Source organism: Molossus molossus, unplaced genomic scaffold (genome assembly GCF_014108415.1).
Source record: "Molossus molossus isolate mMolMol1 unplaced genomic scaffold, mMolMol1.p scaffold_m16_p_2, whole genome shotgun sequence".
In the NCBI taxonomy this organism is placed as follows: domain Eukaryota; kingdom Metazoa; phylum Chordata; class Mammalia; order Chiroptera; family Molossidae; genus Molossus; species Molossus molossus.
Window position 1 is genome coordinate 130,135,251 of NW_023425355.1, and position 16,056 is coordinate 130,151,306.

At 38.8% G+C, this 16,056-nt stretch overlaps 1 protein-coding gene across 5 annotated transcripts in view; it reads right to left on the reverse strand.

The window, feature by feature from the left end:
* Positions 1–16,056, reverse strand: part of POLA1 (DNA polymerase alpha 1, catalytic subunit) — a 321,724-nt gene that overhangs the window by 162,698 nt on the left and 142,970 nt on the right. For all 5 annotated transcript variants that reach the window (XM_036270523.1, XM_036270528.1, XM_036270524.1 and 2 more), the window contains one exon: positions 14,056–14,230. In XM_036270523.1, the coding sequence (XP_036126416.1) occupies positions 14,056–14,230 (175 nt within the window). The remainder of the gene's footprint in view (positions 1–14,055; positions 14,231–16,056) is intronic.

Sequence of the window (16,056 nt, forward strand, 5' to 3'; positions counted from 1 at the left end):
AAGTCCCATTAAAAGAAAACAAGTTCACTGCTATTACAACTCCTTCTAGTGCAGACACAACTGCTAATCCTGATTTCAATGCAGTGGTCGATTCCATCTTGGTTCAGTAGTTAACAGCATGTAGGTTGCAATCTAATTCAGTAGTTAAAATTCAGTAGCAGCATATAAGACAAAACGTGACATGGTAGGGTTGTGGTTTTTTTTGTGTGTGTGTTCTGAATTCAGAAGTGTAAAATATGTGAGAAAGAAAAAAAAGAATCCACAGATCCTATAAGCCAAAATGTCCCCAAGAATCCTGGAACCAAATATACCTTCCATATTTCAATCGATGACACACAAAATCAATTGTATAGTTTATGCTATCTTGTTTCCCCAAACTATTTGAGAAATAAGCATTTTAAGGTCAACCAATTTAATTTACCCTTGGTCAAAGCATATCTTTCAAAATCCACTATTTGAATTAACACTTCAACATAATTATTCCACACTCTATCTTATAATGTTTTCTTGAAAGCATCCCTTAACAATCCCTAAGAATTCTAGGCTGTTTAGAAATCTAAGGAAAACAATCACACTTATTTTAGTATAAAGGTAAATAAGTAACATCAAACATCACTGAGCAAAAAGTTCAAATACCAAAAATATCTAAAGATTGTTTTGACTCCATCAACACCTGCATTGGTAAGATCATCTAACAGATGTTTTCAGAATTCAGTGACAAAATGTTAAATCCTACTTGGTCAACTGTCAAGTGACATCCAGTAATTAATTATAAAAGACTTGAGGCTAACTCTGACTCAGTGGAAGGTGCTGAACAAATAAGGCTGACTGAGACTGAGTCTCAGCTTGCTCACCTGCAAAATGGATGTAATACCACCAACCACACACTTTAAATAAGACATTAAAGGACACTCTTTTAAATGGTGCCTATGTAAATAAATACTCAATAAATGTCAGACGAATGAAAAAAATAAAATAGTAGATGAACATCATTTAATCCAGACTATATTAATTCAATATGAAACACATGTTCATGCTGCATAGCCAGCCAGTTAATCACTACTCTTTGTAGGAATTGATCAAAGTATTTTCTGACATAGTAGTGTATAATAAGAACAAGCAATACACATTCACAACAACTTGAAAAATTGTTCTTGGTTTGTGACATAAATTACTATAACATAGGTCACTTGGCCCCAAGATTCACTATACATTTTTATTTTATAAGTTACCAATTCCTTACAAGAAATAGCAAATTAGTAAAGGTGTGAGGGAGGCCCATTTAATGATGCCATTTCTTCAACTCTAGTTGTGAATTTAACTGTATTAACACAGTGTCTTGTTTTATTTGTGATTACGAGGATGCAGCTTCACCTTTTCTCTGATGGCATTATCAATCAATTTCCCAGGCTATTACGCAAAAAGTAAGGAAAAAAAAACAACAAGCAAGGGTTTTCTAAAAGGCAAGATACTTTCACAACCTGAAAAATCAAGGAATGAAATAACGCTGGCCTTGCACATGTGCAGAACTGGCCAGGCTATGACAGGAAAGCAACGAAAGCTTTCTCTACACCTCCCCACCAGCCATGGTCCACTTAGCGCATCTGCGCATCTGAGGCCCGGGCCAGGCTGCCTGCTGAGTAAGCCAAAACTGGACATGAGCTACCTTGTTACTTATGGAGAAAAGCCCAACAAGTAGACAACAGTTATGAAAAAATATCAGGCTTTATGAAATGTCTACTTTAAACATCCATTTCCACAAACAACCCTTATCTTACCCATGGGAATAACAAAGCCAAATGGCCTAGCTAATTACTTCAGATTTATTTCCAAGCTGAATTTTTGCAAGAGAAGGGACTTCTTCATCTCAGCACTCTTGGTCACAAGTCAATGTAAACTTTAAATATATAAAGGGAGAAGGCACTGTCATTACCTTAAAATATTAGGTATATGATGATCCTTGTACAAGTTACTTGGATACAAAAATGTCATAAAAAAAGTTATTTTCTTGGGAGGACAATTATAAGTTCAACAGGCAAATAACAGAGGGCTAAATGAAATCTTTTAAAGAAAATGTATAATGTCATGTTAAAAAATAAGGATCACTGCTGTCAGAATCTTCTTTAAGGTCAAAATCCAGCTTTAAACAAGCCCTCAATTTATCCAACATAATTTTTCTAAATCCTCACAAATTTGGCAATAAGCAGCTTATTTTGAAGTTTCGGGAGACTTAAAAGTTTTCTGCTTATACATAACTCATTAAGGCTATAGTGAAACAGGAAAAAAAAAAAAAAGTATCTAGTGCTGCCACCTAGAGGTAGATTCTGAATTCTTAAATGTGGGAAATAGAGCTGCTACATAGAACTCTATTTGTAATTATCGTCTCTCCAAAATTAGACACTTCTGCTAGAAATGACACATTCAAGCAAAATCTTTATGATCACAGTTGGCATACTTACATGTACATTGTATAATCGATATTAAACTGCTCACCATACAGTAAGTAATTCTGTTAGTCTTGAGCAAGAAATGCAAAACTGAATTCCAAGTTCCCTCTCTTCGACTGAGAGCTTTCTCTCAGTAACTGGCTTAAAGAAATAATAAACTTTAGGCCCCATCTGAGAAAAAGAACTTCCACTCTGACTACACCAGCTTTTGACAGGTGACTCTGATCATCTGGTCCAGCACAGAATAAAAGGAGGAGCGGCCAGCCTGCGCGGGCTTGGCACCAGTTCTCCAGGGAAACAGCAACAGCAGCTTCCCCCACAAGAAGAAATGGTGTGTGCTGTAATTCAACATTGTGACTTGTAGTGGTCTAGTCACACCATTTTTTTTCTTAGGGGCAGGGCAGAAGAGGCAGGAGAATAAAATTAAAATACTGTCCTTTATAATTAGAAAATTTATAGGATCTCACATTATTTTGGCAATAGGATCAAAGCTCTCATGTTTCGAGTATTTATAGAAAGTAACATCATAGGCATTGGGGTGGAGGAGTTCAGCAATGCTGTTTTTTACTTAAGATCACACATATTTTTATCACACAAACCTCCAATGTGGTATTTATCACAAAATTATTTTTCCTCCCACTATACTTTCTAACACATGTAAACTACCAGTTTTTAGAATGTTCACATGCCCCTATTCCCAAGGAGTATTTACACTGTTCAAAATTCAAGTTTCAAACACAGCTGAGAGAGAGGCTAATACATTTGACCAAATAATTCTCTTCCTCCAAAAGACAAGGTATCTATTAGTGTAACTGTAAATAAACACAGGAAAGCCAATAATATATGTTCACACAAGTGAGGAAAAAAGAAAAATCCATATGAATGAAACTCCAAATAAGAGTAACTGGTATTCCCAAGCAGTTGTTTGCAATATTACTCAAACCACTAGGGAAGCTAATTAATGAAATCTTACTATAACTTTTTTCTAAAAACTTCTTTTAGGAAAGAAATCATTTATCTTTTGCAAAAAGCCAGGCTTTCATATCTCTCTAGACTTCCTAGAGAACAATACACAAACTAAAAATTTAGTGTGATTAAACAAAAATAGTTAATGAAAATTTAAAAGGTGAATCCTACATCTATAAAAAAAATCTTGTACAAGAATGTTCTAGCAGCTTTATTCATAATAACCAGAAGTTGATAATTCAATTCAGATATCCATCAACATGAGAATGAATAAACTGATATAATCTACCATGAAATATTACTCAGTAATGAAAAAGATTGAGTACTGATACATGCAGAAAGATGGATGAATCTGAAAAAATATGCTAAATGAAAGAAACTGAACACAAAATGTATATACCATAGGAAATCATTTATATAGAATTCTAGAATAGGCAGAACTAACTTACAGTCATAGAAATCAGATGAGTGGTTGCTTTTGGGAGGGTACTGACTGGGAAGGGGTACAAGGGAAGTCTCTAGGTGATAGAAATGTTCTGTCTTTTTTTTTTAATTTTTTTTTTTTATCCTCACCCGAGGACATTTTTCCATTTTTTGTTCAGGTAGAGTGGGAGGGAGAGAGAGGAAGAGAGAGAGAGGGAAACATCGACGTGAAGGGACACATCGAGTGGCTGCCACCCGCATGACCAACCAGGGCCGGGGACAAACTGCAACCGAGGTACGTGCCCTTAGCGGGAACCGAACCCGGGTCTCTCCGGACCGCAGGCCGACGCTCTAACCGCTGAGCCAAACCGGCCAGGGCGAAATGTTCTGTCTTGATAAACTGTATGACACTATTAAGACTATAAGATTGTGGTATGTAAATTATACTTGGAAAAAGAGCACACCAAACAGAAGATATCTGTCACATATGATTTCCAAAAGACTCATTTAGAATATATAAGGAATGCCTGCAAGTCAGTAAGAAAAAAACAACCCAACAGAAGAGTAGAAAAAGACAAACAGGCACCTAACAAAAGGAGATATTCAAATGGTGAATAAGCAGGTGAACAGGTATTCAACATTATTAGTCATCAAAGAAATGTAAATTAAAACCACAACATTAAGTCAACACACAAGATGAAAAGGAAAAACACCATGCTGGCTGGTCTGGCTCAGCGGTTGGTTAGAGTGTCGCCCCGGGACCAAAAACTCACGGGTTCCATTCCAGTCTAGGGCACATACTGTTGCAGTTCAGTCCCCAGCTGGGGTATTGCAGGAAGCAACCAATCGATGTGTGTCTCTCTCCCTCACACTCTGTCTGAAGATAAATAGAAAAATATCCTCGGGTGAGGATTTAAAAAAAATAAGAAAAGGAAAACACCAAGTGCTGGTAAGAATGTGGAGCACTCACACACTGCTGGTAGGGGTGCAAATTAGCAGAACCACTTTGGAAAATTAGTAGTATCTACTAAAGCTGAACGTACACATCCCCTATGACTTAGGAATTCTCCTCCTAAGGATATACCCAACAGAAATACATGCATTTGTTCCACAGAAGTCATGTGCAAGAATGCTCAAAGCAACACTAGTCACAACTGCCCAAATGTGGAAAAAACCCATAGGTTTTACATACAGTCATCTAGTGTGGTATATTAAAACATACTGAATAAAAGCAGCCAGACAAAAAATACAGACAGAACTTGTGTAACATCCCAAAATAAGAAAACCTCAGCTATGTCATAAGTCATGATAGTAATTTTCTGGTTGGGGGTGGAGGACAGTTTCTAGGAGACAGGGGCTCCTGGGGATGTAGTAATATACTGTTTTTTGAACTCAGTTCTGACTACAAAGGTATGTGTTTGACAATTCATCAAGTTGTTCAGTTAGGTTTTGTGTACTTTTCTGTATGTATGTTATACAAGAAAATTCACATTGGAAAAGGTGAGAAAAGTGAGTACTGATTATTTCTTATGACATACCTAAGAATTTGTTTCAAAATGTGTTAGACTCCAACTAGACATTATGTACCTCCTCACAGATGTACACACCATTATCAAGTAGTAGTAGTCACAAAAACTAAAATTGAATGGACATATGGGCAAGTCTTTAGAGCTAACTACCACTTTACAGGAAACACAGGGAACAGAGGAACATGTTAAAGGATATTATTGGGATGCAATCAGCAAACTGCAGAGTAAGAGAAATTCAACAGGATAAAATACCTGGTTTCTTTAACAAATAAATCAGAAGGATCAAAAAAAAAGAGATTAACTATCATATGGACACTGAGTAGATTCCAATCCAAACAAAGAGCTTTTCTTTTTCTTTCTTTTTTTTAAATAAAAAGTGCATTCATAGTACGATCAGGGAAATATAAACACTTATTGGATATTTGATGAAATGAAGGAATTGTAGGGTTTTTTTCTAGTGATAACATTGTTGCTATGTTGAAAAGGGGGAATCCTTCTTTTAGAAATGCAAAATGAAATATTTACAGAAAAAAATATATGATCCCTAGGATTCACTTCAAAATAATCAGAAGAGGTGGAGAAGCAGAATAAGATCGACCACAGTTGCGATCTGCTGAAGGGGATGTTGAGCACATGGGGGCTTCTGATGAAATTCTCTCTACTATTATATATGTTTAGTTAGAATTTTCCCCAATAAAACATTTTAAAATACTGTACCTCCGATCTAAACACGTTACAGACAACTGAAACTGCCTTTCACCCAACAATAAACCCCCCTGTAAGACCAATGGAAAATTTCTGATTACTTTAAAAGAAGTATTATCCAAACCTTTGGGTTAAATAAACTCCTAAGATTTGTGTTGCCCTCTACAAGATAACTTCCAAAAACGGCAGGGAAAAAAATCCTAAATGGTGATGGAAGGAGACTTGACTTGGGGTGGTGAATGCATAACACAATATATAGGTGAAGTATGATAGAATTGTACCCCTGAAACCTATGTAATTTTATTAACCAACGTCACCCCAATAAATTCAATTTTAAAAAAGAAAAATTTATGTAAAGTAAACAAAAAAAAGAGAAAAAAAATCCCAATGGGCAGCAGTTTCATGACCTCACTCGATAGTTTTTAATGTCCTTGATGCCAGTTCTGAATGTGAATTTTAACATGGTGAGACGTGTGCCTCTGGACAGAAAAAAAATTTAAGAAGTGTCTTCTTTCCTATTTTTAAACCTGAGAAAAGACATTAACTTTATGTTGAATAAAATATTTGGAAAATAGACACAAATAAAATACACCAAAAAGTGCTTCTCTTACAGTCCTCTTCTCTCTAGCTATGTTGGTAAATATGGGAGAAAACAGGCTGAAAATCTTTAAACACCCATCTTTTTAGGAGTCAGTTAGTAAGTGTTAAACTGTTTTCTTCCCTCTGATATTGTAAAAACTATCTTATTTTTATTAATAAAATAAGAATAGCAATATTTTTCAACAAGGAACCTATAATTGACCACCTTCACCCTTTCCTGTCTTATTCATACATATATATTTAATATTGTTTAAGTATCTGCGTACAATCCCGTATTAAACTGTTTTCATTTCTTTTGTCTCACCCATTTTTCTACAGGCTACATAAACTTGGTGTCATTTTGGTATACTTAATTAAAAGAATGTATCTTTTAAGAAACTGATCTCTAGTTAGTAATATGGCATTGTATACCTGATAGTTGCTGAGATTAGATCTTAAGCATTCTCACCACAAAAAAGAGTTAACTATGTTAACTATGTGAGCTGATGGATGTGTTAATTATCTTGATCTTGATAATCATTCTACAATGTATATATATATCAAGTCATCACATTGTGCACTTTAAGTTTATACAATTATGTCTGTTAATTATTCCTCAATAAAGTTAATTTTTAAAAAATCTAACTTAAATAATTTAAGATATTCCCATTTTCCTTTGGAAACTCCAAGTGTTTCAAAGCCAGTTAGGAATTACTAGTCCAAGCAATTATTCTAAACGTGCTCTAATTTGGTTCCAAGTTCTCAGAGGTCTCTGCTTGAGATAGGTGAGAAGTGTCACTGCTGGCCCTCAGAATTATAAGCTAGTGAGACAAACAAACATCATGGGCTTGGCTTGTAGGGACTGAGAAGCAAAGCTCTCCAGCTGATGCCCTTTAAGAGGCTCTCTGAGAATTCCCTAACGTGCCACTGGGATGGCTGAGATGGTATGGGTTACCCCGTGAATGAGGTTGGGACCCCTGCCACTGCATCAATGGGCTAGAAAAATTGGTGCGAGGCAGGGTAGACAACCATTCCCAAGTCCACAATGGCCTCTCCACAGCGCATTCCCACAATGCCTCAAATGCCTCCACTCTATACACTCTTCCCAGTGGGGTCAGAAGTGGTCTCTGGTTCCCCTGAACATCAGTAATCCTTTATTTTACCTATTTGGGGACATGCACTGTGTTGTCCACTAGACTTTCCAACAATAGTGAGTAAAGGAGCCCTGCTGACTCAACTTTGTATCCCTCACAGCACCCAGTAAGATGCTGAGCACAGCCCTGGCTGGTCTGGCTCAGCTGCTGGAGCAGCGGCCCGCAGACCAGAGAGGCCCAGGTTCGGTTCCTGCTAAGGGTACGTACCTCGGTTGCAGTTTGTCCCCGGCCCCATTTGGGGTCCTGTGGGTGGCAACCACTCGATGTGTCTCTCTCACATCAATGTTTCTCTCTGTCTCTCTTCCTCCCTTCTCTCCCTCCCACTCTGTCTCAAGATAAATGCAAAAATGTCCTCAGGTGAGGATAAAAAAAAAAAAAGATGCTGAGCACAGCAAGTCTTCAACATCAACCCATTCAATGAATGCAAAAGTAGACTGAGAGCATAAACCATTTGGTAATGCACTTGGAATGGCACTCCATCCTGAAAGAGGTGGTTCTTATCAGCTGACAAGACTTGATATCCTACTTTGCCTTTCATGTGATCTTACTTTTTCAATTTTACTATTATTTTATAGAAAATATTTAAGGTTTGGAAATGATGGTCAAGTATGGACATTCCTCTAAGAGCTTAATTATGAAAAAAGACAAAAGTCCTGATTGATAAAGTAATACCTGTGGCACCTGCTGGTGTCATCATCCTATGCTCAGTCACCTGCACTTCACTCCACTTCCCATCTTTTGTAGGTGTATCTCCCCAAGCCTGTCAAAGGTACCCTAACACCTCCTGGCCCACTGTTGAACGTAATTCTCGGAAGGTGTTATTGGATCCCAGCTATGAGAAAAACTACCTTCTATACTGTGAGTGATATAGCTTTTTTTAAAAAAAATTGTTTTTTCTTTATTGATTTTTAGAGAGAGAGGGAGAGAGAGATAGAAACATCGATGAGAGAGAACATCAATTGGCTGCCTCCTGCATGCCCCCCACTGGGGATCGGGCCCACAACCTGGGCATATGCCCTGATTGGGAATCAAACTGGCGGCCTCTTGGTGCATGGGTTGACACTCAACCACTAAGCTACACTGTCTGGGCTAGCTTTTTATTTATTTATTTATTTATTTATTTATTTTTAAGGAAATGTTTATTGCTAATTTAACCCAGGAACGCACTGGGTGAAGTGTGCCCTGTCTTGTTTTAAGCACTAGTTTCAGAGATTAAATTAAATGTTAAATTCTCACATTCATCAAACATCAGTAATTTCTCAGGACCAATAAAAAAACTGCCCAGATGCCCTGACTGGTTTGGTTCAGCAATTAGAGTGTTGTCCTGAGGACCAAAGAGTCAAGGTTCGATTCCTGGTCAAGGGCAAGTACCTACGTTGCAGGTTCAATCCCCAGCCCAGGTTGTGGATGTTAGGACTTGTGGGAGGCAACCAATCAATGTGTCTCTTTCACATCAATGTCTCTCTCTCTCTCTCTCTCTCTCTCTCTCTCCCACTCTATCTAAAGAGCAGTGGAAAAATATCCTCGGTGAAGATTAAAAACAAAACAAAAACCTGCCCAGATAGATAAATACCTGAAATTTTATCACTGATCATGAAGAAATGTATTTAACAGTTATTGTACAAGTCATCACTCACTGGAGAAAAGATATAATTCTAAGTATTGTTATAAAAGAAATATAAATTTATTACAAGATAAAATTCAAGAATGAACTTTAGACTATTCTCATCACCAGCTTGTTTTGCCAAGTACAGAAGACTATTTGGATGTTGGCGCACACTGTGAATATTTCATCCACAGAATATGTAGAGCTTTCATTAGAACAAGAGAGAGAAAAACCTATAGTCTGGAGAACAAAAGCTAAGAGTTTCAAGTTTTAGTGACCATGTTTCCCATAGGGCTATTGTATAAAAGCGTAATACTATATTTTTTTCTATTCACAGATGGAAAAGAGTAAAATTTTGCTTTATTTAAGCCCAATAGCAATAATCTTGCATGGATTTCAGAAAAATGATACACATTTTACTGTGGGATAATGAGGACCATTAGTTATTAGAGAGAACAAATCATTCTCTTTCAATTCAACAGACTTATTCATTCACTCATTTAATAGACTATCCTCTCTCCTTTTCACTAAAATGGCCTTCCCATACAGAACACCTGGCCACGCAACATGCCACCAGACAACTTCAGGAGATCTTGACAGGGAGAAATAGAGAATTTCCAAAGTGAAGCCACAGGATAAAACCAACACTTGATGCTTGCCTTTCATTTCAAGGAAAGCAGTATAAAAGCAACAGAAAAAGGAAAAGGTAGTTGAAAAATATAGTTGCTCTCCACAAAAGAATCTTAAAAATAAAAAATCACGAACTTAATAATTTTCCTAAATGAAATTATGCCATTATTCCTGATTTCTTTGTACTAACTAAAAGGACAAAGTATCAAACTTCAGTAAAGTTTCAACACTATAATACATTTCATTAATCAAAGATAAAAACTACATTAAAAGCAAGAGAATTATTTTATGTCTGTGATTAGGCAGTTGGAGGGCTTGTATTCTATGTATACATTTTTTACACTTCAACTTATTTAACAGTGTCAGTTCACTAACTGCAGTTTTTTTATATAAAGAAAACAGATTTAGAATTTAAAAAACAAATTATAGTAATTTTATGCCTACAGCTTGCACCACTTAGAAACCATGCACCCCCCCAGCACTCCCCTTACTTTGCCACCACTTCCCTATCTCCTCCCTCCTCCTCTCTAAAACCACAGGCTAAGTGAGAACTGATAACAGGGGCCTCGAATCCCCTAGTGAAGAACAGCCACCCTAATTTTTCACTTGGGGTAGAGGAATAAAGGATGCAGATCAAAATGCAGCTCCTGAATAGGACAGGGTGCAAAAGCCTACGAGATCTGCCTGGCGAGCCTCAGTGTTTTCTACAGATCTTCATGGTGACCGGCACGTGTTGTCCTGAACCCCGTTAACGTGGAACCTCCTATGAGGAGAGAGGGAGAGATAAAGAACTACGGGATTTATTATTCATGTAGATAGACATGTGGATACAATGTGATGGCAGGGGCCGCGGCGGGAGAAGAGGATGCGCAGGAGAGGAAGGAGACTGCACAATAACGGCAACCTCACATGCCCTCGGTATAAAAACTGCTACCAAGTGGCAGAAGATAAAAATGAGAAAAAAAATTAAAAAGGGGAAGCAGCAGTAGTTCCCTAGGGCTGAGAACACAGGCCCTTCTGGCAGCTTTTACTGGCTACCTAGCACTGAGAAGGAGCTGCCCAGAAGAGTATCCACACAATTAGGGTTGCATGGAGAACTTGTAGGTGATGGGCTAGGAGAGGGCGGGACACGGCAGGACCATGGGCCATGCATAAGCACGGAGGGTTCCCTCTGTAGACGGAGATCGGTCAGAATAACACAGAACTTCTGAAGATGGGACCTACCAGGGCTACCAGCTTTGAAAATCATTTGTGAAAACTGGATTCATAAGACAGCCTATGACCACAAGGCTGCTGCAATCAGAATCAAGCCTGGCTTTAAAGCAAGTCAAAATATGTCCACTACTTAATTTATATAAAAATGATCTTAAATATGACCCCAGAACCACAATCAGTCTGGTCCCCTCGGTCTTGAGCTGTCTGAGTTGGCATCAAGCTATCCTCGGGGCAGGGTCCACTAACTACCCTTTCCTCTACAGCTCTTTTGCTGAAATACAAGGCTCCGCACTTATCTGGTAAATGTCACTCACGGGGTGGGACTTGTTCCAGTCACCCCGCAGCACTGGAAAATTCAAAACCAAAAAAGGAAAGGGTAACGGTTAGCATTTAGATCAGGTTCTTGATGATACAAATTGGAAAACTAAGAGATCTACTCTACACAAAATGATGGTTTTGCTCAGGGGTTTTCAGTGGGGTGGGGAAGGGCTCACAGTGAGGAGAGAAGGGAGAAGATAAAGCCATCTCACTCCTGGTTGAAACACCTGTCATAACTGTTCAGAGCTTAACGGGGGCAGCACAGCTTAGCAGAGTGGTTAAAAACACAAGCTTCGGAGTCACACAGAACTGGGTCCCAATTCAGTCACAGCCAGCTATGTGACAAGAACAGGTTAGTTACTCCTCTAAGCTTCGACTTCCTCCTCTGTAAAATGGAATAAATACAATGTAGCCAAGAGGCTGTTGCAAGGATTAAATGAGAAATACATGCAAAGTACTTATCACAGCATCCGGTAGCATAAGCACTGAACGCAAAGGAGAGAAAAAAGAAGGAAGCTAAAAAATATTGTGCACTCCCAGCTGAGGGTTTATAAATATCATCAAATACAACTCAACTTTGAGAATACATTATATGATGATTCGGGTAGCAGAATTTTTATCTTACTAATTATGTTTTGCTTAGGCAAATGTCAAAAATGAGCTTCCACTTCCAGAGCAGATACTGATGGGATAGTGGAAACGGGGCTAGCAGGAGGAGCTCAGACACATACTCAGCAGAGGCGGGATGGAAAATATGTGACTTGATAATTCATCTGTCTAATGTCAGTCTACAGTGCACACTGAGCACTAACTATGTGCAAAGCTCACAGGCTGGAGGAGTGTGAACAGATTTACCCAGGAGCCTGGCAGGAGGGTGGGATGTGGCTGCTAACGGCACTCTCAGCACTACCTCTGCTCCTAGGCTATGTGCAACATCTCACACGCATCACTTTACTGCTCCCTCACAGCAACTCTAGCTTAGAACTCCAGAAACCAAGGTTTGGGCACTTGCCAAAGACACAGAACCACAACCAGCATTTGAACCCAAGTCCCTATGATGTAAAAACCCAAGTCTTAAGCTAGACATTTCAATTAGGAGAGGGGGAGATTGCCCATCAAGCAGGGAGAGAATGAGCAATGCCATATTTAGGGGACCCTGAGTACACTGATTAAAAAATAAAGCTACAGCCTGGCTGGTGTGGTTCAGTGACTGAGCATCAACCCATGCACCAAGAGATTGCCGGTTCGATTCCCGGTCAGGGCACATGCCCAGGTTGTGGGCCCGATCCCCTGTAGGGGGTGTGCAGGAGGCAGCCAGGTGGCAAATCGATGTTCCGCTCTCTCTCTCTCTTAAAAACAAACAAACAAACAAACAAAAAATAAAAATAAAAAAAATATTAAGAAATAAGGCTACAGCCCTGGCTGGTTTGGCACAGTGGTTAGAGCAATGGCCCATGGACCAGAGAGTCCCGGGTTCAGTTTCCGCTAAGGGCACGTACCTCGGTTGCAGTTTGTCCCCGGCCCCAGTTGGGGTTGTATGAGTGGCAACCACTAGATGTGTCTCTCTCACGTCGATGTTTCTCCCTCTTTCTCTTCCTCCCTCTCTCCCTCCTGCTCTATCTGAAGATAAATGCAAAAAAAGTCCTCATGTGATTTAAAAAAGAAAAAGAAATAAGGCTACAAATACAGGTTGAAGCTAGAAAGTTAGAGTCTATAGCCGCCAAAAATGTCAGCAGTTCTAAATTTTATCTGTAGATAGTGAGGAACCATCTAAGGACTTTATTAGGCATTTCTCTAATCTGTGCATGAAATGGAATGAACAGGGAGTCAAGGCCATAAAGCAACATTAACTCTTTATATGCTGGTAGTCCACAAGTGAAATCAGGGCAGGTTATGAAATATATTCCTAAGTGAGAGATGACCATCTGGTGACAGAGCAAAACATTGAGGTTTCAGGGTTGGCTGGCACCTCCTAGGATGATGAGAAATTAGGAATCAGCCAAGTCCTAGAAGATAACAGTGAGTCTAATTTTAGAAGAATTTATGTGAAAGTGAGAATAGGTTACTCATAGGAAACTGAATACTAGAACAAACCTTTTAATGTTAAAAAAGCTGTGTTTTCTCACTTTATGTAAAAATACCTTTAGAGAAAATCAATCAAGATTCCATCAATCTCCTTGTTAATGCAAGTTCACTAATTAAAGCTACAATGTAAACTCTTGAGAACTTGTAATGATGCCTAAAACTGAGTGCCAACTATGGAGCAGGCATGTGGTTACAGAGGTAGCAAGTATGTGGAGTTCGCAGTCTCTGAGAGGAGAAAGACATTAACCAAACCACCACAAAAATGAATGCCCAGTTATAAACAAAGAAGTGCTTGACTCAGCACTGTGCCTATAAAAAGGCCCACAACAGTCGAGGGAGAAAGGACTGCCAGTGTCGCTCTTGCTGAGAAAGCGGCGACGTGCGCGCAGGGCACTTACCTAACCATGTTGCAATGAGGACAGCATCAATTCCGTCTATTGGCTCACAGATCCGAGCCACAACTGGGTGGATCTGCTGGGCCAGGTAGTACTGGGTGTCAATGGTTAAATTGTCCTGTTTCTGCAGCTGCTCAGGTGCATAGGCCCTCTGACTCGCACTGAGGTTTGACCCATCCTGTAAGAGGACATGGTACAGGTAAAGTTGCAAGAAATTCAACTACATACACACTTGCTTGGTCAAAGAGGAACAAGAATTCAAATTTAGTACATTTAATTCCAAACACCAAGTCCTTTTTTTACATAAAGGAAATATTTATTTATTGATTTTCAGAGGAAGGGAAAGGGTGAGAGAGAGAAAAACATCTAGGTGAGAGCAAAACATCGATCAGCTGCCTCCCGCACACCCCCTATCAGGGATTGAGCCCGCAACCCGGGCATGTGCCCTGACCAGGAATGGAACCAGCAACCTTTCAGTCCATGGGACGACACCCAACCAATCAGTAAGACACACTGACTAGGGTACCAAGAATTCCTTTTGACATAATAGTGAATATTTCGTATGCATTTAACAGTAGGAAGATGAAGGAGAACTCACCCACTGCCCAAGAATGTAAATCCAGCATGTGTTGTATTCTATTTTTTGTTGAAACATGAAACCAACAAGATGGCATAACTAGATTAAATAATTCCACCTGCCACATCACAGAAACACATTGAGAAGACTTGCTAACAATTAATCTAGTCAGAAGGGCCTTTTAGGAGTGATAACAAAAAACATGTGTGGTCCTTTTATTATGTTAATACAATCCCTTCATGTAGGCATTCTAGTCAGAGTATCATCTTAAAGGCCCCAGGAGTGATATTTTCCACAAGAACTGCATGTATCATTGAGAAGCAAATGAGAAAGGGGGAAAGACAGGGGAACGAAACCCACAGACTAGTCACTTATGTACAAGATATAATAGGTAAGAGTAAAATTATTGAGGCTATCTGGTGGAGTGGATGTGCCCTAGAAGCAAAATAGCTGGTCACTGGAATGAAGGGCATGCCGTTTTGCACTGTTTATGTGGCTCTTCCTCAAGGCAAGGAGGATGAGTCAGAGAGCCTTTTAAGGAGTTCCTCTTTTACTCTGTAAAAAATAAAAGTTGTGAAATTCTATATAATTGGCCCATATACAGCCCTGTGGGTGATGTCACCATCATCTGTGAATCAGAAAGTCATCACATTACTGGACCAACATCCAACAACTCACCGCACTCTTCCTCTTGTCTGCAACAACAGAATTTAATATTCAGACTAGTAAATTATAACTATTCACAGTGCTCAGCTGCTCTGCAAAACTGATTATAATGTGAATCCTATTCTTTCATTCCTGCTACAATCAGTCCCTTCTCAGCTCAGAGCCCAGCCTAAAGCAGACACCGCTGTCTTTACCAGAGACTGGAGGCAGGGGTCTCTTTCTCTGGCTAGGCTCCCGATGGAAACAAACTGGATGGAATATTTATCAACTAGGTTCTACCTATTCTAAGATATAATGAAATACCCAGAGAGGAAACAAACCTCAGATCAAAAGATTTGCTTATAATTATTTTTCAGGAGTTTACAACACAGTTAAAAAAATTAGACAGAATTCATTAACTTTAAGTGTTGCCCTTTTAGAAGTTTGAATTGTTAGATGAGAGTAAGGTGACAGTCAATGACAAAAGGAGTATGAAAAAATCTCTAGGCAGTGTCTTTATGCACCACAACTGTATTCAGACCGCCTTTTAACAAACACATGAAATCCGATCAATTTATAGAATTGTAGTTTTTTTAAAAATCGGTCTTAAGATTATAGCAGTGTTGCACTTACTAATTTTTAATGGTGAATAAAAATTAGATTTGTAGAGGAAACATTTTTTTAAATGGCACTTGAGTTACTTTCTAATATACCATTATAAGATGTTCTGTTAGTAAGGTATGTCTTTTAAAAAGCAGTTGAAAATGTCTAAGCATGTTATC